General features: G+C 38.9%; 1 protein-coding gene across 1 annotated transcript; it reads left to right on the top strand.

The window, feature by feature from the left end:
* Positions 1 to 473: 473 nt before the first annotated feature.
* Bdp1 (transcription factor TFIIIB component B'' homolog Bdp1) lies at positions 474 to 23,197 on the top strand. Its single transcript, XM_071597675.1, has 8 exons — positions 474 to 1,400; positions 1,519 to 1,632; positions 7,319 to 7,492; positions 7,990 to 8,046; positions 10,914 to 11,115; positions 19,096 to 19,228; positions 20,188 to 20,397; positions 21,331 to 23,197. Exons 1-8 carry the CDS (start codon positions 715 to 717, stop codon positions 22,359 to 22,361), a joined length of 2,607 nt encoding a protein of 868 aa, XP_071453776.1. The 5' UTR covers positions 474 to 714; the 3' UTR covers positions 22,362 to 23,197.
* Positions 23,198 to 23,439: the final 242 nt, after the last annotated feature.

Below are 23,439 nucleotides of genomic sequence, written 5' to 3'. Positions count from 1 at the left end.
AAATTTGGGGCTTATCGTGATTTTGACACATATCAACCGCAAGGACTGCAAACATCTAATCGGAAACCATGAATAATCACAAACCGACAGAAGGAATATTGCGAATCGTCGGTCAGAATTTCATTCAACAATTGAAAGAGAACCGGTTAAGTTACAACAAACGCCATATTCTTTAGCCTTACAATGTTGGCCTTCCCGAAAATAGTAAACTGGAGTTGTGCATTTTGAATAATTTTTCATGTCATCCATTATATGCATCATATAATATGATCGCAAGGTTAAAGTATAAACGATTACTCACTATAACCAAGTCCAGAAAAAAAGATATCACATTTGTTTACCAAAAGCAAACAAGAGACGGTAAAACGGTATCGTAACCGGCATTTTGGCAAGAATGTGTATCGCTGATTTCTATCGACGTATCAACCTATCGAGTCAATAGTCTCGAGGCAACGTTGCTTGAAACAGACGCCCGCAGCAGACACACATGGCTTCAGTCGTGGCGAGTGTGGTTTTTAGAGCTGTAGCACCAGTGTCGGCTTTAATAGACTTGTCTTCTATCGTAACGTTATTAGAAAAGTCGCTAGGCCTTTGTCATATGCTTCTTTATGTGTCACCATTAGGCTGAGGAATTAAATTCCTGAAAGCTGGTTATGTGCTGGCATGAATGCGAATTTCAACTAAGCATATTGTATCCTGTTATTACAATTTAAGATGGCAACACGACGAGCTCGAATAAAAGCCATTGTCAATGTGCCTGCACGAAGGTCTAAAGCAAATGACGATATTAATAACACCGTTCCACCAAAATCACCAATTAGTAAAGAATCTCCAGCTGTTGAAATTAACATCGATAAGGCCACTATCCCAAGTAAAGAAGTTTGTGAATCGAAGGCTCCAAATGCTGTAGTAGATGGAGAAAAATCTATCACAATTCCATATTCTGAATGCATTCTGCAGGATAATTCAAAATTTCAAGCGACAAATTCGGAAACTGATAATTCATTAGAATCAAACATAGAATTACCAACTGTAAGGAACCTTGTACCTGAAGTTGGAGAGTCCGAAAAGAAATCAACTGACGTTAACAATTCATTAAGCGTCGACCAAATTTCTGTGAAAATAACTAGCACTCCTAGCATTAGCGAATCTGAACAGAAGAGTACTGCTAATGACAACTTAACAGAGAAACTGGACCAGAAAAAGAATTCTGAAGTTGCATCAGTAAGTTCCCCTATCAAACAGCGGACTCGGCTCTTCATTCGCCCTAGTCCGAAAATCGTCGACGTTGGTGGTCGCGGTCGTTATCCATCAGGAAATAGGCATAAGACATTGAGCGAATCGGAAGAGGAGCCAAGGAACCGTTCGTTGTCCTGTGCAATAGACGAATCAGAGAATCCGTAAGTATCATTGTTGAAAGTTATATGGGTGCCTTCTTAAGTGTATGGTCTTATGGAACTATTAAAATTGTGCATTTCATTGGCTAATTAAATTTACACAACGCATGCCGTATTGCAGAGTTCCTGACTCTTCCAGTCGTACAGCACATTCAGAGAAGGTATCAGATGGTCAGGAGACACAATCCACAAATCTTCCGGCTGATAAGGCGGTGGCAGATAATAGAAAAAATGGGTAAATTTTTATCTGGAATAATAAGCCAAATTGGTGGAAGTATATGGCTTATTAACTGTAACCACTTAAGAAAAAGAGTATATTTTCTACATGAACAGTGGTTTTTTAAATTAAATAAGTGGATGTTGGCTGATGTAAATATACTTAATTAAAGTAAACCTGGAGGATGGGTGGGCTGGATCATTGCTTAAGTGCTCTGGACAAATCCAGTTAATATCTTTTAAAAAGTCAAGGCCCAGCTGATAATGGTGAGATATAAAACCTAGGTAAGACTGAATTTGGTCACATGTCACTTTTGCTGGTCATGACTAATTCATATATTAGGGAATTTTGTCATGACCTGTACACCGTTTATTCACACATTTTCCACTTTTTGAAATCTCTTGAAAAATATGCACATTGTATCAGAGAGTCACAGAGCAAAGCACTCCCTTCTTACTCTTTCACAAGAGATTTCATGCATGTTAAAAATGCTTTGGTAATATGCTGTTTTGGTATACTCTGGTCAATTTCCCCTCCTATTATGGCAAACAACATCCTGCTGTCTATCCTATATGTGCAGGCATGGCAAGGATGGCCTCTGTGAATGTTTGCACAAGTACTCACGAAATATTTTAACTCTTGCGGATAAGTTGTATTTAAGTATCATGGCTGCAAGCATTGCTTAGTGAATTGGAAATTCAGTGCGACACGTATGGGATGAGAATCAATATTAATAAAACAAAGGTTATGCGATTTTCTAGAAAGAAAAAGACCAAGCTTAACATTAAAATAGGTGGACAAAAAATAGAGCAGGTAGAACAGTTTACGTATCTCGGTAGTGTTTTGGACCAACACGGTCAAAGTAGTAGGGACGTAAGGAGAAGAATTGCGCTAGGCAAAGAGGCTTTCACAAGGAGTAGGGAGTTGATGACAGGGACTTTGAGTAAGGATATTAAGAAAAGACTCGTAAAAACTTTGATATAGAGCATAGCTATGTATGGTGCGGAAACGTGGTCAATGAAGCAGGAGGATAGACGTAGATTGGAGGCTTTTGAAATGTGGGTGTGGAGAAGGATGGAGAAGGTGAAATGGACAGAGAAGAAAACAAATGAGGAAGTACTTGGTATGGTGGGCGAAGAGAGGGGTTTGTTGGGAGCAATCCTATGGAGGCAGGAAAAGTGGATGAAGGGGGTGTTGACCGGCAGTGGGATGTTGAAGACTGTGATAGAGGGTAGAATGTTGGGCAAAAGAGGAAAGGGAAGGAACAAGATAGGGATGTTGGACGGGATGAAGGGAGGAAGAAAGTACTCAGAGATGAAGAGGGACCTGATATAGAGTAGGATGATGGATTTTCTGTTTTGTTAGGAGTTAACCGGTAGATTACCTTAAAAAAAAAGGAAAATGTAATGTTTGTTTCCTCTGAGAAGAATAGGAAGAGGGAATTCATGGCAGGGGCGTTGAGAAAGGATGTTAAGAAATGGCTGGGCAATACTGATAGAGAGTGATTTTGTGTGGCATGGAGACATGGTCATTGAAGCAAGATGATAGGCATAGATTGGAGGTTTCTGAAATGTTGGTGTGAAGAAAGATGGAAAAGGTGAAATGGAAAGAGAGGAAAACCAATGAGGAAGTGCTTGGCATTGCAGGGGATGAGAAAGGATTATTTGGAGAAATCCAAAGGAGGCAGGAAATATATATTGAGAGCATTTTGATTGTGAATGGGATGCTGAAGACTGATTGAGGGTAGAGCATTTGGCAAACAAGGAATGGGTGCAAATAGGATAGGCATGTCAGATGGAATGAAGGGAGAAAAGAAATATGAGGAATTAAAGATGGGTTTCCAAGATATAAATTTCAATGGGCTTCTTGTAATAATGGATGTCAGGAAGTGTTTTGTTGGGGAGGAAAGGGAATATATCAATCTATCATTGTGTAGGGTGTGCCCATCCGAAACCTACCTCAACCCATAGAATACCTAATAATAGTTATATCCATAAGTACCGTTTTTTATTAATTTTTTAAATGTTTGGCTTTTTCAAGCTTATGAATTTATCTCATTTTAGGTACCTCTACCTGAGATAGATAATTCAATCAGTACATCCCTGTTCTGTAAAGTGTGCCATCTAGTTTTAAAGATCACTAATAGGAAGGAGTAACTCAAGACAGTACCTTTGTATTGATCTCCCCTTTTAATTGAGCACCAAACGCTTTCCAAACCATAACCCGGAATTGTCTACACCACTATATTACCACTGGGGGAGATATATAGATAGATAGATAGTGGTCTTTATATGGGCGAAATAAAGACCACTATCTATCTATCTATCTATCTCCCCCAGTGGTAATATAGTGGCGTAGACAATTCCGGGTTATGGTTTGGAAAGCGTTTGGTGCTCAATTAAAAGTCCTCAATCCAAAAGAATTTATGCAAGCACATTTTACAGACTGCCAGTCGACAGAGACAATTCAATACTAGAATTAGATCTGCAAATCAAAGATTTTTTATCCCAACACAAGATCGCGACGTTATAATTGGTGGTGATTTCAATGTCCCATCCATTGACTGGAGCACATATAGTTTTAAAACGGGGTGTGAAGACAAAGATATCTATCCGCGAGTCACTGTTGAATTCTTTTACGTTTAACTCATTGTATCAATTTGTCACTGTAACTAGGCGTGATAATATTCTTGATTTGTTAGCAACAAATATTCCCGAAAAAGTATTAACTATAGAAACTATAAATGAAATTAGTGACCACAGAGCAGTGAATGCTAAGTTTTCACTTCATGGGGTCCGAAATATGAAGCAAAAATGAAAATTTACTTGTTTAAAGAAGGGGGCTACAATAACCTAAAGTGCATGCTAAAGAATAAATTTGCTAGTTTGAAGGAAGATAGGAATCATCGAAATACTGAGGATACGTGGACTCACTTCCTAGAAACTACGTTCTCAGCAGTCAACAAGTTCAATCCCAGTAAATTTATAAAAGATAACCCGGAACCTAGATGATACAACGCGGATGTTAGAAAGGCAGTGTGACGTCAAAGGCTATGTCATAACAAAGTGAAAAATATTGGGATGATATCTCTTGCGACAAAAAGGATGAGATAACTTATGATTACAAGATATCTAGGGTGAATGTCAAGAATGAATTTCGGAAATTGTTAAGCGAATTCAAAAGGAAAAGGTTAGCGGGAAAGTTGAAATAGAACACACAAACATTTTGGTCATATGCTAGAGAAGTTAAGGGAAATGAGGTAACTGTCAGTTCACTCTAAAATGAGGGGATCGGGATTGGTGCAGTGGCTGTCGTACTGGATTCCCACCCAGAGGGGTTCGGCTTCAAATCCCGGCGGTGTTGAATATTTTTCAGAGGTATCTCGATCCCTACTTGAGCTGCTTTGTGGAGAGCACTTTGAGTGAGTACGACGTCCGTCGGATGGGACGTTGAGCTGCGGACCCCTTGGTGCCTTTCGTTAACAGTGGGCTAATTCCGACGCCAGGTTTCTCTCCACCCTTCATCCTTTCCTGTCCATCCCCTATGGTGCAAATGACCTTGGCAGTCTGTCCCTTAAATACTACTACTCTAAAATGGTAAAGGAAAAATAGTATTCAGCAGTTTGGAAAAGGCTAACTTATAATATTCCTTCTTTCAAAGCTTCTTCACCAATATCTCAACTGGGTGCCTCCATTAGCTTACCAAATCGTGTCGGTCAACCGATTCCCAAAATTGAAATATCATATAATGGAATAGAATATTTGCTAAAAAATATCAAGCTTAATAAATCCTCCAGGCCCGATGAAATACCCGCTCATACATATAAGTATCTAGCTTTGAAAAATGCACCATATCTAGAAATAATAGTTAAGAAGTCGCTGGTAGATCACAAGGTTCCTAGGGATTGGAAAATGGCTAACGTAACACCAATATTTAAAAAGGAGACAAGAATGAACCGAGCAAAGGAAAAAACAATGCAAACAAAAAATGGAAGAAAAATAGAAGCCAAAAGAAACAAAGAAGTAAGACATGGATCCAACCTCTCGCCAGCAATATTCAACAAGGGAAAGGCTACCTGGAAGAGGCAATTAAAGAAACCTAAGATTCGGGTATCAAAGGAATCAAGGTAAATGGAGAAGAAATCAACATGCTCTGGTTTGCGGATGACAATGCAGTAGTGGTGGAAATGTGAGAGGACCTGCAAGCAACTCTTTAAGTGCTATGGATCAAGTACTGTGGGAATATAACATGGGCGTCAACAAGAAGAAAACTAAAATCTTTGTGTGTAGAAGAGAGAAGCTTAATGCAGCTCCATTCAAGGGGTGAAACTAGAGCAAGAGGAATCCTTCATCTACCTGGGTAGCGGCATAACATGGGACGGAAGAGGTTTGACTGACATCAAGCGAATAATATCCCAAGCTAAGAACGCATTCATGAAGAAGAGGCAATTACTATGTTCAAAGAACCTAAGACTGGAAGCAAGGAAGCAATTCATCAAGATTTTCATGTGGAGCATGGCGGTCTATGGTTCCGAGACTTGGAAAAGTGGAACAGCGAAGAATAGAAGGCTTTGAAACATGGGGCTGGAGGAGAATGAAGATTAAAGGAACAGACAAAGCGAGAATGAGGAAGTATATAGAAGAGCAGTAGAGGATAGGACCATATGAAGAACTCTACGGCAAAGAAGAAATAAATAGATTGGACACCTATTGAGGCAAAATGGATTGATTAGGAATATGATAGAAGGAAAGATTCCACGAGGAAGACCAAGAGACATGTACATAGGACAGATTCAGAAGGACGTAAAATAGAGAGGTTATCAAGGATTTAGGGCATTGAAATTAAATCGAGTTGAATAGAGGGCTGCAGTAAACCATGCCTAGGATTGAAATACTGATGATGATGATTATTACCTTGATCACGGTCAGCCACTATTTGTCAGGCTAACAGTGATGATGGTTTTAACGTATGCATTTACCAGTGCTTAATTCATGTAAAAGATAATGTTAATAACTTTGTATTAAAAGGCAGTATACACAGCTGTAATACAAGGTCAAGAAATATGTTAGACATTAGCCAACGCAGATTGTCCAAAATCTTCAACCGGTCAGATAACCTTGCCTTAAAATTCTATTACAAACCTCCCCATGCTGCTGGACTGATTAACTATAATTGGTTCAAAAATGTACTTGGGCATTGGTTGATTTCAAACCCCCATGTATTCTGTAAGTGAATATTTTGAACCGGACTTCTGAAGATTGAAATTATGATACATATGTATCCCTTTACCACAGTAATGAATGTATGTATTTATATGTTTCACTTTTGATGACATCTATAGTGGCAAGTGCTGCTGTTTGATGAATAAAGATTATTATTATCATTCCTTCACTCCTCTCGGACTGTGCTGTCAAGTTCCAATCCCAGTGTTGTTGCCATGCCTCTTTCTGAACTCCAACATCATATCTGATTCAAATCATTGCTATTTACATTTACTGATTAATCTTGTTCTTTCCCCTTGCAGGGGCATGGACATATCTTGTGTAAAGTTTATTATTGGGCTTCTTTCATGTGGCATCACACTTTTGGTAACTTCTTCCTACTCCATGTTGAATTTTATTGGCCACCTTTTCAACAATTGGTAATTTTGCATGGTGAACATTTTGTATAATAGTGATGGCTCACTGTTGATTATCATCAACAGCAATGTTCGCTCAGGAAGGCAGAGAGCAAGGAACAAAGAGAATCGTGCCTCGGACTCAAGGAGGCGCCTTTGGCTTCAGATGAAGAAGGGAAACGGGTCAGGAGGACCTTTGGATCGTTCAAGACTGACAATGTTTGATTACATTTATTATAATCCAGTTTCCAATCCGATGAGGTAATTATAATAGTTTTCGATGTTCCCTATGAAGAAATTATACTAAAATTTTATTTTCTGTATGACCATTTAAACTGGTATTTCTAGGTCTAAAAATTGAATTCTGTCTTTATTTTGATGTTTACAAATTTTCAATGGGTTATTTTTGGAATGAGTTAAAAGTTTAAGCATTTATTTACGGTAATTTTTAACCTCTTGACAAGAAAGCATGATGATTTGCGGGAGAATAGTTCTGTGTTTTTGTATGACATGAAAAAAACATTTGAAATTATCATAAATAGTTGTTCCAGCCAGAGGAAAAACTGGTTGTTATATGACATGACTTACTTACCCATTTGTTTTGAGGAAGACCTAGATTTGTCCTTGTCTCAATTATAAACATTTTATTCATGAATGTATGTAGCAATTTATGTGGAATTGTGGCTGTTTTATGACCAGATAATTTATGAAAATCTGTGCTATAATGGAGAAACTGACCAGTTCTTTTATTTTGACAGGTCTAGTAGTGAGTCATCAGATGCTGGAAGGGGAAGGAAAACATCCATTACTAATAGGTAAGTTGAGTTGTAATGAACATTTTAGCTGTCATTTCTCCTTTTATTTAGCACAATTGAATTATTAAGAAAAAAGGTCTTTCAGCTGAAGCTTATTTTTTTCTGCCAATGAAATGGTATTTCAATCCTTTTTTTATTGGACTTGACCTTGAAAAATTGCATCTCGAGGAATTAGAAAAAAAACTTTGTAGATTTCAATAAACTTGTATGTGGAGTTGTTTGGTGAAATCTATAAAAAAATTTTGTTCCTCATGGCAGAATTATTCATTTAACAGCAAACTTACCACGTACATACTTCAAGCATCAAACACGTAAACTGAATTTAGGTACTCCCTGTCGCTGATATTTGTTCTTTTGTTTGCATTTGTGCTGGATTGGCTCATGCAATAGTCCTCATTGAAACAAAGTTGTTGCATCATCCATTACGTATGTTTTATATTTTAAGTGGTATGGTTATAGGTCTATGAAGTTGACTAAAAATGTGTGGAAAAACTAAGGGATTTCAATAAGGGAGTTAATAAGACAAAAAATCCTTCAAAATATCAGAGTTTGTCTACAGGATACAATGAAAGTGGAAGAGTGCTGTTGCTGATACCGAGAGAAATTGGGAAAAATCTCCAGAATACTATGGAGATACATCATGTAAACTATCCGCAAACCAGCTGCGAAACTGAGAGACCATTTTTAAAGTGTGAAAGATTCTGATGGGCTCATGACTCCTGAGATTGTGGATTCACCCATTGCAAATATAGGGAAGTCTATGTGGGAGAGATGGCTTGAACGATTACCATGAGATTGAAGGAACCTTAAAGACATTTCATAGTTTACTTTACATATTTTTTACATACTTCTTACATACTTTACATACTTCTACTTTAATTCCATAATTCACGCCATTGAAACTGCACAGGTGTTCACCCATGCACTATCTTGATGGGGTAGAATTTTTTCTTTGCCAAATAAGGACTTCATGATTTCTTTGCTCAATCATTGCTATTATGGCTCATGGCACATCTCCATTTATTGTTTGTCCTTTTTGCACGTAATGTATGGTGATGATTCTGTGCTCATCCCAATAAACTGTGGGCATTGGTCTGGTGATGGTAATATTCTTGATTAGTGAGCAACAGACATAACCTGCCAAAATACCAGGCCATCACTTTGCCGACTGATTTCACTTTCTTAGCTTTCTTTGGAGCCGAATTGTCTTGAGAAACTCACTGTTACTACTGTTTCTTTTTCTCTGGAGTGTAGTGGAGTAATAATTTTTTATCCACAGTTATGTATTGGTGCGGAAACTTGATGGCTATGTAAAAGTGCAAAACTACTCCATGAATCAACCACATGGTTGTGTTTATTCCCCACTCAGGGCAACAATGGCATCCATCTTGCCGATATTTTTTCACACCCAATTTTTCATGCAAAATTTTAAACACTTCACCATGTGATATACCTGTGGCCTCAACTAATTCGTGAATTTTGATTCATCAATCACTCAAAACCATATAGTCAATTTTGTCTAACGTTTTGGAGGAAGTCTTTTCCCCTGAATGTCCCAAACCATATTCACCATTTTTGGATGTACAGCAATGTTTAAACTCATTTATGCCATCTTAAATAGTCACAAACACTGGAGCAGATGTGCTGTGGACTTCATCCAACTCCACTTTTTAATTTCTTTCAGTGTTAAGCCTTTTAAATAGAAGTGTTTAATCCTCGCCCGAAAAGTTTTTTTCATTTTTTTATGAGCAAAAGTTTATTGGTTCAATTCACTTAAAATGGAAGCTTATGATGAATACATCTGAAAATTAAACAGCAGTCTAGTGAGAGATGAGGCTTACTAAAAGCAAACCTTTTCTGATACTACGAGTGCCATCTCTTGGATTTTTTAATGAGTAATTGAACGACCCACATACAGTGTCCGTGCCATAAGTATCGTGACTGGTTCGCTGTAGCCCCAATGGAGCTGTGGATGGGAGTCCGACCTGTTGGTTCGGTAGAGGGGTCCCCCACCACTCTGGTACACTTTAGTTCAGTCGCCTCCGGGCATGCATTAAGACAGGAGGTGGGTTTTTGTGACGTATGATTGTTTGTGCTGTTGTCGCGCTGGCATGGAGTGTACCGTCAAGCAACGCTATGTTGTGAAGTTTTGCGTTAAGCTTGGGATATCCACGTCGGAGACCCTTGAACTCATTAAACAGGCTTATGGGGATGATGCCTTAAGCCGCACAAGAGTTTTTGAGTGGCACAAAATGTTTTAGGAAGGCCGGGAGCATCGCATCGGACGCCCGACGACCGCTTGAACCGATGCTCAGGTGGCCAAAGTGAAAAAAGTTTTGGACTCTGACAGGTGTTTAACCATCGCCCTTATCAGTGAGGTGACCGGCCTTTCAGTCGGAACCATCTGCAACATTGCAACAGAGGATCTTGCTATGAGGAAAGTGTGCACGAAGCTGGTGCCGAAAGTCATGAGCAAAAACTGTCGCGGGTGGAAATTTCACAAGAAATTTTGGGCTGTATCCAGGAAGATGAAAATTTTCTCGGCAACTTTATTACATTAAAGGATAGCTTAAAAGGAGCTCAAAGGATATCGGTTTGACTCCATTGAGGCGGCTCAAGTGGCAGCGACAAAGGCTCTCAACAGTATTCTGGAAACCGACTTCCAGCGGGCTTTTGACGAGTGGCAGATGCGCCGAACTAAGTGTATTGATGCAGGAAGAATGTATTTTGAAGATTATTGAGTAATTGTAATAATAACTGAAATAAATTTCGAATTTTGGAACCAGTCTCGATACTTATTGTACGGACCCTGTATGTAACATAATTAAAAATATCACATTATCAGCACTTGTGAATGTATTTTGCAGTGAACAAAGCAGTGCTCTTATGGAGGAGCAGGTTGATGACCCTGGGGAAGGGAATAGTCTGGGTGTGAGTGAAAATAACCAGGCAGCAGATCAAGGGAATGAGCAGGTGGGACAGCATGAGGTGGATGAAGGCGGAGGAATGCCTGCTCCAAGGGTGAAGGTGGGGCCAGATGGAGAGTTAATAGTGGATGAGCAGAGCTTGGTAGGTAATTTTTAATAATGTTATATACATAATTCCGATTTTGTGTGCAACTTAATAATTCTGCTTTCACAAGTAAATTGGTGCAATGAAAGGGCTTGGCATGTAATTGGATTCAGGGGGTTAGGGTTATTTCCTAATCTTAACGTCGGCTATGTAAAATGCCATCAGTGGCTATCCCCTAAAAGTTACCAATGCCATCTGTTTGTCGGGCTATTGAGGTTGTGATGTAATGGCAGTGCTGATGTGTTTGTTGAAAATATGTTGCTCAGTGGTCCCCTTTTGTCTTTATCTTAATACAACATGTGAAAATGCCTTGAAAATTGCTAAATTATCATTTGCTTTCCTCTCCATCATCTTTTTGATCATTTTAAGTGACAGTTTAACTGCATGCAAAATCAAACTTATGGTTATCTATTTCTCACCGTGGTTGATTTTCCCTCTTTTGGGGATTAGAGTAAATCTGATCTGATGAAATCTTCTAGTCAAATTCTTATCTCATAAATGCTATGAGTAAGTCCATAAAAAAATCACCTTCCTATTTTTCCATAAACCATTCAGTAGTTCTCTTGGAATTCGCTCTCTTCTCGTGTCTTTGTGATTTCAATTCCCTTAATACCCTCTCTAGCCCTCAATGAAGTATGCCTAGACTTGGACTATCACCATCTATTTCATACTCTCTTTTTATGTCTTAAGCTTTTTGGCTTATATTTACAATATAGGCCCCTGATGTATACTTTACATTTCTCTTGAATCTCTCGTGGTTTCCTGACCTACCTTTGATTTGTTTGCATAAATTTTCCTTCCTGATAGTGCTTTTATTTTCCTTTGCACCAATTCTAGCATTCCTTTGTAAGCTTACCAAATCCTCATATTTCATCTTCAGCCATGCCACTTGTGTCCTACTAGTTTCCAACCTCAATTTATTTTTTATCTCATTAAAAATGTTTCATTTCATTACAATTTCTTCTACCTAATGCTATAAAGAAGAAAGGGGAAGAAAACTCCAATGGCCGTAAGGATTAGTTGCCAATCTCTCGTCAGACCAAATGTTGTGTTGGTGTGACGGGAATCACGTCAGGGACCAACCACAACCTCTCGACCAGAATACCCTCTGTGGTGGTTTACGGGAGATTAATCCGCGTCAGGGACCAACACACAGCCACACGCACACTATCCTGCCTGAAATCCTTCACGAGGCTGTGAGACCCTGTTAAAGAATTTCAGATGGAGATGGAATCCTTCACGAGGCTGTAGAGTAGACCCCGTTAAAGATTCCAGGATATTCTCAAGCACACACTCTGTGGATGGCACAGACCAAACACACACACAAGCACTCGAGAAACGCACACACACTCAAAAGGGCCCAACTTCTGGGAGAATCTGGACACAGGTAAAAAGCAACTAGGAAGTGCGTCGAACACGCGTGTTTCGGCCACAAAGTGGCCCTCTTCAGCGAACCGAAGGGAAAACACCTCCAACACAAGGTTGAAAGTAAACAACCGTAGACAAACGTCATATTTATATAGAGACTGTGGGAGTTGGGGGGACCAATCGAAATAGGTGGAAGATGGAAAGGGGAGGGGTACTTTAAACGTATTGGTGAAGAGGAAGGAGGGGGGGGGGGGGAGGAGGAAAAACAGATGACTGAGTGGAACGGGAAGGAGTAATTATTGAAGGAGAAGGGGGGGGGAAGAGGGGGGGGGGTTGGGTAAAAGTGAAAGGTATCCGAGTAACGGATTATGAAGGGGAATTGGGGGGGGGGTTTAAACATATTTCCGTTGGACCATAGTCCAACGGAAATATGTTTCAAAACTAGAGAAGTCATTTCAAAAGGGAATAAAGTGGGGAGAATGGAATCGGCCCTTTATCGTTGTTGACAACCACATTTCTAAATTTGTGTATGAAAATGCTTTCGTATGCGTCTAAAAGGTGGTTGGGGGTCTGTTTGATCAACTTCAATTCCTTTTCTGATGTTTTATGGTCTTCCTTGAGTAAGTGTAGGGCAATGCTCGATTTATCTGATCTGTTGTATCTGTAATGGGCCATATGTTCTTTGAATCTAGTTTTAATATTCCTCCGCGTCTGGCCGATGTAAGTTGAATCGCAGGAGGAGCAGTTTATTTTGTAAATGCCGGACTTGTTTGAGGCGTCGATTTTGTCCTTAGTGTTGCCTAATAGATGTTTTAGTTTGTTGGTGCTGCTAAATGATATATTAGTGTCAACGGTTTTAAAAATCTTTCCTAGCCCTTTTGTTAAATGTGGGTGGAACGGCAGTTTGATATACCGCGGGGTTTTATGTTGTGTGAGGGTGGTCGTGTTTTGAACTAGTTTTTTATGTTTGTGCTTTTTCACTAGATTGTCAATTATTGACTCTTTGAAGCCATTTTTAAAAGCTATAAGTTTGATGTTTATTTAATTCTTTGTAATAGTTGTTTCTATTTAATGGAATATTTACTAGTCTGTGTACAAGGGCATGGAAGGTGCCCAGTTTGTGACTGTTGTGTGTGAAGGAATCATGATGTATGTAATTGTTGGTGTGTGTTGGTTTGCGATACACGTCGTATGATATTTTAGTATTTCTTGTTAATAGTAGATCAAGGAATGGAAGTTGGTTATTCTTTTCTAATTCGTATGTGAATTTAACCGAGGGGAATAAACTGTTTAAGTCGTTAATAAACTGATCTATGTTATATGTAGTTGTGTCAAAAATGGCAAAGATATTGTCCACATATCTAACAAAAAGAGAAGGGAAATAACTGAATTTCTTTTTGAACTCCTTCTCAAAGTGAGTCATAAATACATTAGCTATGAATGGGGATAGAGGGTTTCCCATCGCCGTTCCAAATTCTTGTTTATAAAACTTTCCTTGGAATTGAAAGAAATTTTGATTCATGACTAGGTTAGTTAGTCTGATGTATTCATCAATTAAATTGGGATCTAGATGTAATGATGTTAACCAAACTTTTAGTGCGTTGATTGCAATTTCTACTGGTACGCTTGGAAAAAGGTTTGAAACATCAAACGATACCATGACTTCTCCTTGACTGAAATTATGACTTTTGGTTTTGGATACGAAATCTAAGGAATTTTTAAGAGAATGGGGGCTCGGGAAAACCAATTTATTAAACTCACAAACCAGCCACTTGGATATAAGATATGTGGGAGAATCTATTCCTGAAACAATGGGTCTCATGGGGAGACCAACTTTGTGGACTTTAGGTAAGCAGTATAATCTAGGTAAAATTGGATTTGACACTGAAAGTCTGAATTTAGTTTTTTTATCAATGAGGGATGGACAGTCGTTTAGCACGTTTTTAACTTGAGTTATAAGTTTATTAAGGGGATTCTTTTTCACTTCAATATATGGCCCAGATGATATTACGTTGCTCACTTTATCGAAGTAGTCTAATTTATTCAAAATGACACAGAGGTTACCTTTGTCTGCTTTCATATAGAAACAATTTTTCCTTTTTAAAGAGGTAACAATTTGATTTAAATTCTGTGATTCAAGCTTGCGTTGGAAGACTGGGTGGTTGAGGTTATTTTTAATCTGATTTTCGCAGGCTTTCCGTAAAAAATCTTTTGTGGGAAAGTCAAATGGATACAGAGATCCTTCTATGTGGGCTATTAAATCCTCCAAGGGACTATTTTTTGGCTGTATGCTAAAGTTTAGACCATAATTGAGCAACTTCAACTCTTGTTGTGAAAACGTTTCATCGGACAAGTTGCAAACATTGGGGAAACCTTTGTTGTCAGAGGAAGAAGAAGCTTTGGACTCACCGATAAGTTTTGCTAGTTTACGATTGATGCAGCGGGCTTTCTGTTCTCGTTTCTTGAGAACTACGATGTGGATTCTCCCGTCGATTTCTAACCAGTCTTGAAAATCGGTGTCTGATAATCTCCGAGTCAGTTTTAAATGCAAACTGTAGGTTTGCAATTCCAGGTAACTACGTTTGGCGTAGAGAGATATTATTTCGGAGTGAAGGGCTTTGCGTCGTAACGCTTCGTCAATATCCAGATTTCTTTTACGATACAGAGCAAGTGAATTGATGAACTTAGGATAAATATTGTTTCGTTTACAACACTTTAAAAAACGGATGTCTTCGGCAATTTTCCCTATTTTGGTTTTCAATTGATGGTACTTATTAAGCTCAAATGACTGGAAAGCCATAATATAGCAGGAAATAATGAGCTCTACGGCCTCTCAATAAAGAAGAAAGGGGAAGAAAACTCCAATGGCCGTAAGGATTAGTTGCCAATCTCTCGTCAGACCAAATGTTGTGTTGGTGTGACGGGAATCACGTCAGGGACCAACCACAACCTCTCGACCAGAATACCCTCTGTGGTGGTTTACGGGAGATTAATCCGCGTCAGGGACCAACACACAGCCACACGCACACTATCCTGCCTGAAATCCTTCACGAGGCTGTGAGACCCTGTTAAAGAATTTCAGATGGAGATGGAATCCTTCACGAGGCTGTAGAGTAGACCCCGTTAAAGATTCCAGGATATTCTCAAGCACACACTCTGTGGCGGTTTACGGGAGATTAATCCGCGTCAGGGACCAACACACAGCCACACGCACACTATCCTGTCTGAAATCCTTCACGAGGCTGTGAGACCCTGTTAAAGAATTTCAGATGGAGATGGAATCCTTCACGAGGCTGTAGAGTAGACCCCGTTAAAGATTCCAGGATATTCTCAAGCACACACTCTGTGGATGGCACAGACCAAACACACACACAAGCACTCGAGAAACGCACACACACTCAAAAGGGCCCAACTTCTGGGAGAATCTGGACACAGGTAAAAAGCAACTAGGAAGTGCGTCGAACACGCGTGTTTCGGCCACAAAGTGGCCCTCTTCAGCGAACCGAAGGGAAAACACCTCCAACACAAGGTTGAAAGTAAACAACCGTAGACAAACGTCATATTTATATAGAGACTGTGGGAGTTGGGGGGACCAATCGAAATAGGTGGAAGATGGAAAGGGGAGGGGTACTTTAAACGTATTGGTGAAGAGGAAGGAGGGGGGGGGGAGGAGGAAAAACAGATGACTGAGTGGAACGGGAAGGAGTAATTATTGAAGGAGAAGGGGGGGGGAAGAGGGGGGGGGGTTGGGTAAAAGTGAAAGGTATCCGAGTAACGGATTATGAAGGGGAATTGGGGGGGGGGTTTAAACATATTTCCGTTGGACCATAGTCCAACGGAAATATGTTTCAAAACTAGAGAAGTCATTTCAAAAGGGAATAAAGTGGGGAGAATGGAATCGGCCCTTTATCGTTGTTGACAACCACATTTCTAAATTTGTGTATGAAAATGCTTTCGTATGCGTCTAAAAGGTGGTTGGGGGTCTGTTTGATCAACTTCAATTCCTTTTCTGATGTTTTATGGTCTTCCTTGAGTAAGTGTAGGGCAATGCTCGATTTATCTGATCTAAATTCCAAAGAAACTGCGGGAGATGCCGCAACAGTAACTTTTAACGGAGTCATCCGCTAATGTGCATTTTAATGCAACAATTTCAGAGCGTAAAAATCATTCGCCTTGACTGGGACTCGAACCCAGATCCCTCAATCCCTCAAGATTGAGGGATCTGGGTTCGAGTCCCAGTCAAGGCGAATGATTTTTACGCTCTGAAATTGTTGCATTATCTGATCTGTTGTATCTGTAATGGGCCATATGTTCTTTGAATCTAGTTTTAATATTCCTCCGCGTCTGGCCGATGTAAGTTGAATCGCAGGAGGAGCAGTTTATTTTGTAAATGCCGGACTTGTTTGAGGCGTCGATTTTGTCCTTAGTGTTGCCTAATAGATGTTTTAGTTTGTTGGTGCTGCTAAATGATATATTAGTGTCAACGGTTTTAAAAATCTTTCCTAGCCCTTTTGTTAAATGTGGGTGGAACGGCAGTTTGATATACCGCGAGTATATGTGAAGAGGGCCACTTTGTGGCCGAAACACGCGTGTTCGACGCACTTCCTAGTTGCTTTTTACCTGTGTCCAGATTCTCCCAGAAGTTGGGCCCTTTTGAGTGTGTGTGCGTTTCTCGAGTGCTTGTGTGTGTGTTTGGTCTGTGCCATCCACAGAGTGTGTGCTTGAGAATATCCTGGAATCTTTAACGGGGTCTACTCTACAGCCTCGTGAAGGATTCCATCTCCATCTGAAATTCTTTAACAGGGTCTCACAGCCTCGTGAAGGATTTCAGACAGGATAGTGTGCGTGTGGCTGTGTGTTGGTCCCTGACGCGGATTAATCTCCCGTAAACCGCCACAGAGTGTGTGTTTGAGAATATCCTGGAATCTTTAACGGGGTCTACTCTACAGCCTCGTGAAGGATTCCATCTCCATCTGAAATTCTTTAACAGGGTCTCACAGCCTCGTGAAGGATTTCAGGCAGGATAGTGTGCGTGTGGCTGTGTGTTGGTCCCTGACGCGGATTAATCTCCCGTAAACCACCACAGAGGGTATTCTGGTCGAGAGGTTGTGGTTGGTCCCTGACGTGATTCCCGTCACACCAACACAACATTTGGTCTGACGAGAGATTGGCAACTAATCCTTACGGCCATTGGAGTTTTCTTCCCCTTTCTTCTTTATTGAGAGGCCGTAGAGCTCATTATTTCCTGCTACCTAATGCTATGTTTACAATATTTCATTTCTTATTCATCTATCTTCCTAATAATTTTTTCTCCATTAAATAGTTTCCAAATTCTTTACATATTTACTTCTCCTGTGGTTTTGGTTGTGACTTTCGATACATCTTTTTTGATATGGTCCGATGTTTCTTTTTATGTACTTCTCTTCTTGGCCTCACTCATATAATCTTCTCTATTGCTTTCTGGTACTTCTTCCTTCTTGCCCTGATTCTGCATTCCACTTCCTGAACCTGTCTTACTTGTTTTCCCCCCTTTATTTCATTTTCTTGAATCTGACGTTGCTCTTCGTTAGCACTACATATGACCTGAATCCACATCCATTCTTGGGAAACTGAAATAATCACCATGTACCTAAATCTAAGCCTTAAGTTAATATAGTTAGATTGATTTCTCTTTGAGCCCGTTCATTTTCCATGTACACCCACATCTTGTAGGGATCGAGATTGTGAGGTGGCTATCATACTGGCTTCCCACCCAGAGGGCCCGGGTTCAAATCCCAGCAGTATTGAATATTTTTAAGAGGTATCTTGATCCCTACTTAAGGTGCTTTGTGGAGGGCACTTTGAGTGAGTATGCCGTCCGTCAAATGGGATGTTAAGCTGTGGACCCCTTGGTGCCTTTCGTTAAGAGTAGGCTGATGCCGACGCCGGATTTCTCTCCACCTTCATCCTTTCCTATCCATTCGCTATGGTGCAAATGACCTCAGCTGTCAGTCGCCTCCCCTAAACACTGCTACTACCCCACATCTTCTGTGGTATTTAAACACAGTGATTGTTAGGATTAAATTATTTTTTTGATTGAAGTCTATTAGTTTCTCCCTGCACATATATCTAGACCTATTAGGCATGGGTATTCCTATCAGATTCAGTTATCATTTTTCCCACTAGTGCAGTTTTTCATCAGCCCTTCCCAGTCAATTTTGTCATCCATGGGGATGGCATGTGTCTAAATGTAATTCTTATTTTATCTGGTGAATTATTTTAGTACATGCCTGAGTGGTGTTATTTATAGACCTATTAATTTTTTCTAACTGTTTATGAAAGACCACCAGATTTTACATTGAAAAAATGCAGGGGGATCTTAACTTGACACAAATACTAGTCTTTACCAATATATGTAGTAACCTCACTTGTCCCTATCAACAGCAGAAACTCCATATATAAAGTATATGTCTTGAGGGACTCATGATATTCCTTTAGGCACTCAGGACTTGGTTGATGAATTAAATTTGGCCCGTGTATTACTATTAAATTTTACTTAGATTTAGGCTGCCACTATGGTATTTTGCGCAGTGCATTTTCATTTTTGTAATAAGAAATTAATCTATCTAGGTTATTGCAACAACTGGGTTAAAAGAAGGCCTGGAAGACTTGGAAAAAGGACCTGCTCTAGTGGAGTCATCATCCTTCACTAACTATGCTACTTATAGCAAGCGATCAAAGGGGCTGGAGTGGTCAGAAAATGGTAAGTAGGCTATAACATTCTTGGTCTGAGGGGAAATTTTATTATATGAAAAGTGTTTGCAAATTCTTATGGTTGGAAATGATATTTCATTGGTGATATGATCTCAATGGTTCAGAAAAGTACAAAATTAAATATTTAATTCCAACTATTTTATGAAGTAATGCTTTGTTTACAAAAGTATAACTTATGAAGCAATTCATTTGCATGTAAAAATAAATTGCACAGTGCCAAGGAATGGAAACATCTTTTTTGCCTCAATTTATGTTCTAATGGAAATGTGTGCAATTGACTGGAATGCCCATTAGCACAAAAACCAAAAGCTAATGATTAGTATTTTGGAAGCCCAGTGATCTGAAGATGGCCTGTCTTTTGATGCAGGTGTCAACCTTATTGCTTAGGTCTGTTTAGGGTCTTCTCACCCCCTACCCTCAAATCATTATTCACCTTGCAGGCTGAAATTTTGTTACTGGTGCTGTCATCCTAAATATTAAATATTGCCCTTATGAGTTTTTCATTAATAAATAATTTATATGTGCACATAATTCTTGTGCATTATCTGAGATTTTGGCTATGCAAGGTAGTCTCAAGTTTACATTACGTAAATTAGTTCAGACTGTTGTGGTTGGTCTTACCTCAATTTGTGTATTCTTTACTTTTTAGTTCTTAATGTTAATTATGGTAGATCTGCACTACCTAATTGATCGCAATGGTTTACCTTGTAACTTGTTTACCTCAAAAACATTACTGCATAATGTATGACTATAGACACCTTAACATCATTGAACGTTGAGCGTGCAATGTTGGTGAATGGCTCTTATACTCTTGTATCCTAAAATTGGTATTCTCTTGAAATTAATTGCTGTGAACAGATGAGTGTGTGTTATTCGTTTTAGTTATGTAAACCTGATCTCATTTCATTAAATGTTTTAACTAATGTGTGCTTTTTCAATTCATTACAGAGACCTTGCGTTTTTATCGAGCACTTAATGTTGTTGGGACGGATTTCAGTGTCATGCAGAATGTTCTCTTCCCAAACCGCTCTCGTCGAGATCTAAAAAATAAATTTAAAAGGGAAGAACGCCGCAATTCTTCTCTCATAGAAAAAGCATTGCGTAATCCTGAAATATTTTCCTCTGTAGAAGAGTTACAGACAGAATTTGCTAAAACTGGTGAGTATATTTGTGTGGTTGTCACTTCCAAGTACAGGTAACCCTTATCCCGTTAGATGTGCTGTTGCAGTTTGTGTATGTTGTATATAAAAACAATGATTGGGTGCATTCTCATTAGATATTTTTTGTTTTCTTCTCTTTTTTGGGTGATTGTTAACTCCTTTTCCCACCACCTCCTGCAATAGGAGGCTTCCAATCCTCCAATCACCCTTCCCCTTTAGATCTGACATTCATGTCATACCAGCCTTTACTTTTCTTTTGTCTGCCAATGTCACTGACAGAGCAAAATACTTTGAGAAACTAAAATGCCCACCCTCAGACATTGATTCATTTGACTGGTGTACCGCTGGCTTTGATCTATCTTCTTCTCTCCTAGAGGTAGGATTCCTACATTTAGTTGGCTTGCCAATGGCATTACACATTGAATGAAATAAATGAATCAGTAAGAACTGCACACAAGGATTACTTAGGATATAGGGTGGATTGTATAGAGGAAATATGTGTGCATAAGTGAGTGGCTTTGGAGTAAACAAGGGAAATCCTACTTATTTTCTGGAATTCCCCTCACAATGCACAATTTTGGGGGCTTATACAATAAATTATATTGAAAAGTTTCTTCATGGTAAAGTCTAATGAGCAATAGTCTTGACTTCAATATTATTTGAGCTCCAATTCATGCTATTTTGAACTCTTATACTTTAAACAATGGGACCACTTCTATTTGATGAGTTGTATGAATTGATAAAGGCATTTTTAATGTCTATTCTGAAAATCAGGTGTACAATTGGATGAAAATGATAGAAGGGAATAGCAGCATGAAGAATGTGATCGTTCATTAAAACTGTGAACATATATTTTTATTTAGTGATAGTTTTTTACTTAACAATAGTGTTATTAATGTATGGAAATATTGAAATAATGTTTTTTATGCAGTCTCAGCAGAGAAGCAGAAGGAGGAAACTAAAAAGATGAAGGGTAAAAGCAAGGCTGAAGGTCAAGTAAAGAGGAAGGCTGAAAAAGAGCCAAAACCTGCCAAGAAAAAGAAATCTCGCCAATGGATTGTAGATGGTAATGTAAGTGAAGGTGATTCAGAAAGTGATTTGCCAGAAAATGCTCCATCCAAATTATCAGTCCTCCCTGAAAATGAGACTCTGCCTGAAGTAGTGCCAGTTTCACTTGCTAAGGTGGTCACTTCCAGTGTAGATGATGACATAACCATGTGTTCACAAGAAATAGTGGTGACCAATAATGATTGTGGAAATATTGGACCAAGGTTTGATGAAAGTGAGAGTGAGTGCTCTCATGCGAAAGATGAATCGGATGGTGAAGAGAGTGTCTCAAGCGAGAGTCAGTTTTTCTCTCGTGTTTTGGTTCCCACTCGCTCAGGGAGGGTCCCCAAAAGAAAGGACATTGATAGTGGTCATCATCAAGTTAATCAGACAAAACTGAATGTATTAACAAATCGAGGGGATGGTCGGAACGGTGTTAACGTTGCCAACAATGGTGTTGAGTCTGTCAGGAAAGGGATGGAAGTTATTATTTGCTCCAAAGAAGCAGAGGATACTACCCAAGAGCCATCTAAGGATCCATTAGCTGTTGAACTTACTCGTTTTCCCAGCACATCGGCAGTTGGGACTGATTTTGTTAACACAGTTGAACCTGGGTCATTGGTTGTCATAGCTACCTGTTCCCCTGACGATCCATCGCGACAGGTGCTTCAGTTGTTCATGGTATCACCAGGGGATGTCGAGGATGGAGGTCGAGTACTCATCCCACAGAACCTTCCAGGTGGCTGTAAAGTAATGGATGATCGAGAGACTGAAGAGATGGCAGAGTATGAATCATCAACTGTAGTTACCATAAAGAATCCTTCAAATGATTATCAAGAGTGTGCACCGACTAACCCTCCCGGAGAAGAACTTTCTTCATGTACTATTGTGGTTGATGATTCAGAAGCTGGATGAATCAGTTAAAACGCGAAAGTTAAAGGTTACTCACTTTGAAATATGGCTACTGTTGGGCTTTTGAGTTTGACGTATGCTGAGATGGTTTCCAAAGTATCGTCATTATTGTTACCGTGTATGTTGAGTTTTTATTATTTTCCATTGTTTAACTGTTTACCATATACTATTTAAATGCCTCATTTGCATATATTATTTATTGATTTATCTACTGAAATGTTATTAATGAACTTCCACGAATTGTATTACTGTTGCATTATATTTAGGCTTCGCTGTAGGGGTATCATCTAAGTTGGGGAAATATAGGTGAATTGAATTAGGAAGAATATGTATTGAACAGCTATCCTTAAATTAGACTTAAAATTTATTTTTTTAGATAGCCCATTAAAGAATGTAGGAAAAAGGAACCAGCAAGGTCTTAGAATTTTCAGAGCTCTTTGTTAGTTTAAAGGTAACTTTCCTAAGAAAAAGATGTTAATTTCCTTAGTATGATAATCAGGCTAATTTTGTGATTTCATTTATGGCTGAAAGGGGCTAAAGCTCTTATGCTACGATTTTCGGAATAAGAATTCTTTTAAAGCCTATACTCAGAACATTATAGTCAACAAATCTTTTGACTAATGACTGATTGGATGAACTATTAAAACAGATTTTTATAGAGATAAAAATATTTTCAATATTATGTTCCAGTGCCCCATGATGCGTATAAAAATAATATTGGCAATTAAAAGGATAAGAGGGTAATTTCTTGTCATGAAGTTTTATAATTTCCTTGACCATTAAATGATCTGGTGAAAAGTTTTTCATTACAGTGCTTTGATTTTCGTATATGCTTTAAACTCGAGTTTGATTAGTTTTTTTTATATTTACAGCGCTGTTAAAATTGTACAATCATTAACATAGTCAATATAACTTCGATTCTCGTGTTTGATACAAAGTTGAAATTATGACTATTACTGATAGTTTTTAAAAGCTTAGTGTGCAATTATCGTGTCATATACACATCTTTATTTTTGCAGTATGGTATGTAAATATGGTATGGGATTATATTCATCAAGTGTTGTAAGGCTCAGGATGGTTA

The sequence above is a fragment of the Hetaerina americana genome, unplaced genomic scaffold (assembly GCF_022747635.1).
Source record: "Hetaerina americana unplaced genomic scaffold, ioHetAmer1.1.p SCAF_10, whole genome shotgun sequence".
Lineage (NCBI taxonomy): Eukaryota > Metazoa > Arthropoda > Insecta > Odonata > Calopterygidae > Hetaerina > Hetaerina americana.
The sequence above is the reverse complement of the archived record's forward strand: the minus strand, read 5'-3'. Positions and strand labels throughout refer to the sequence as shown.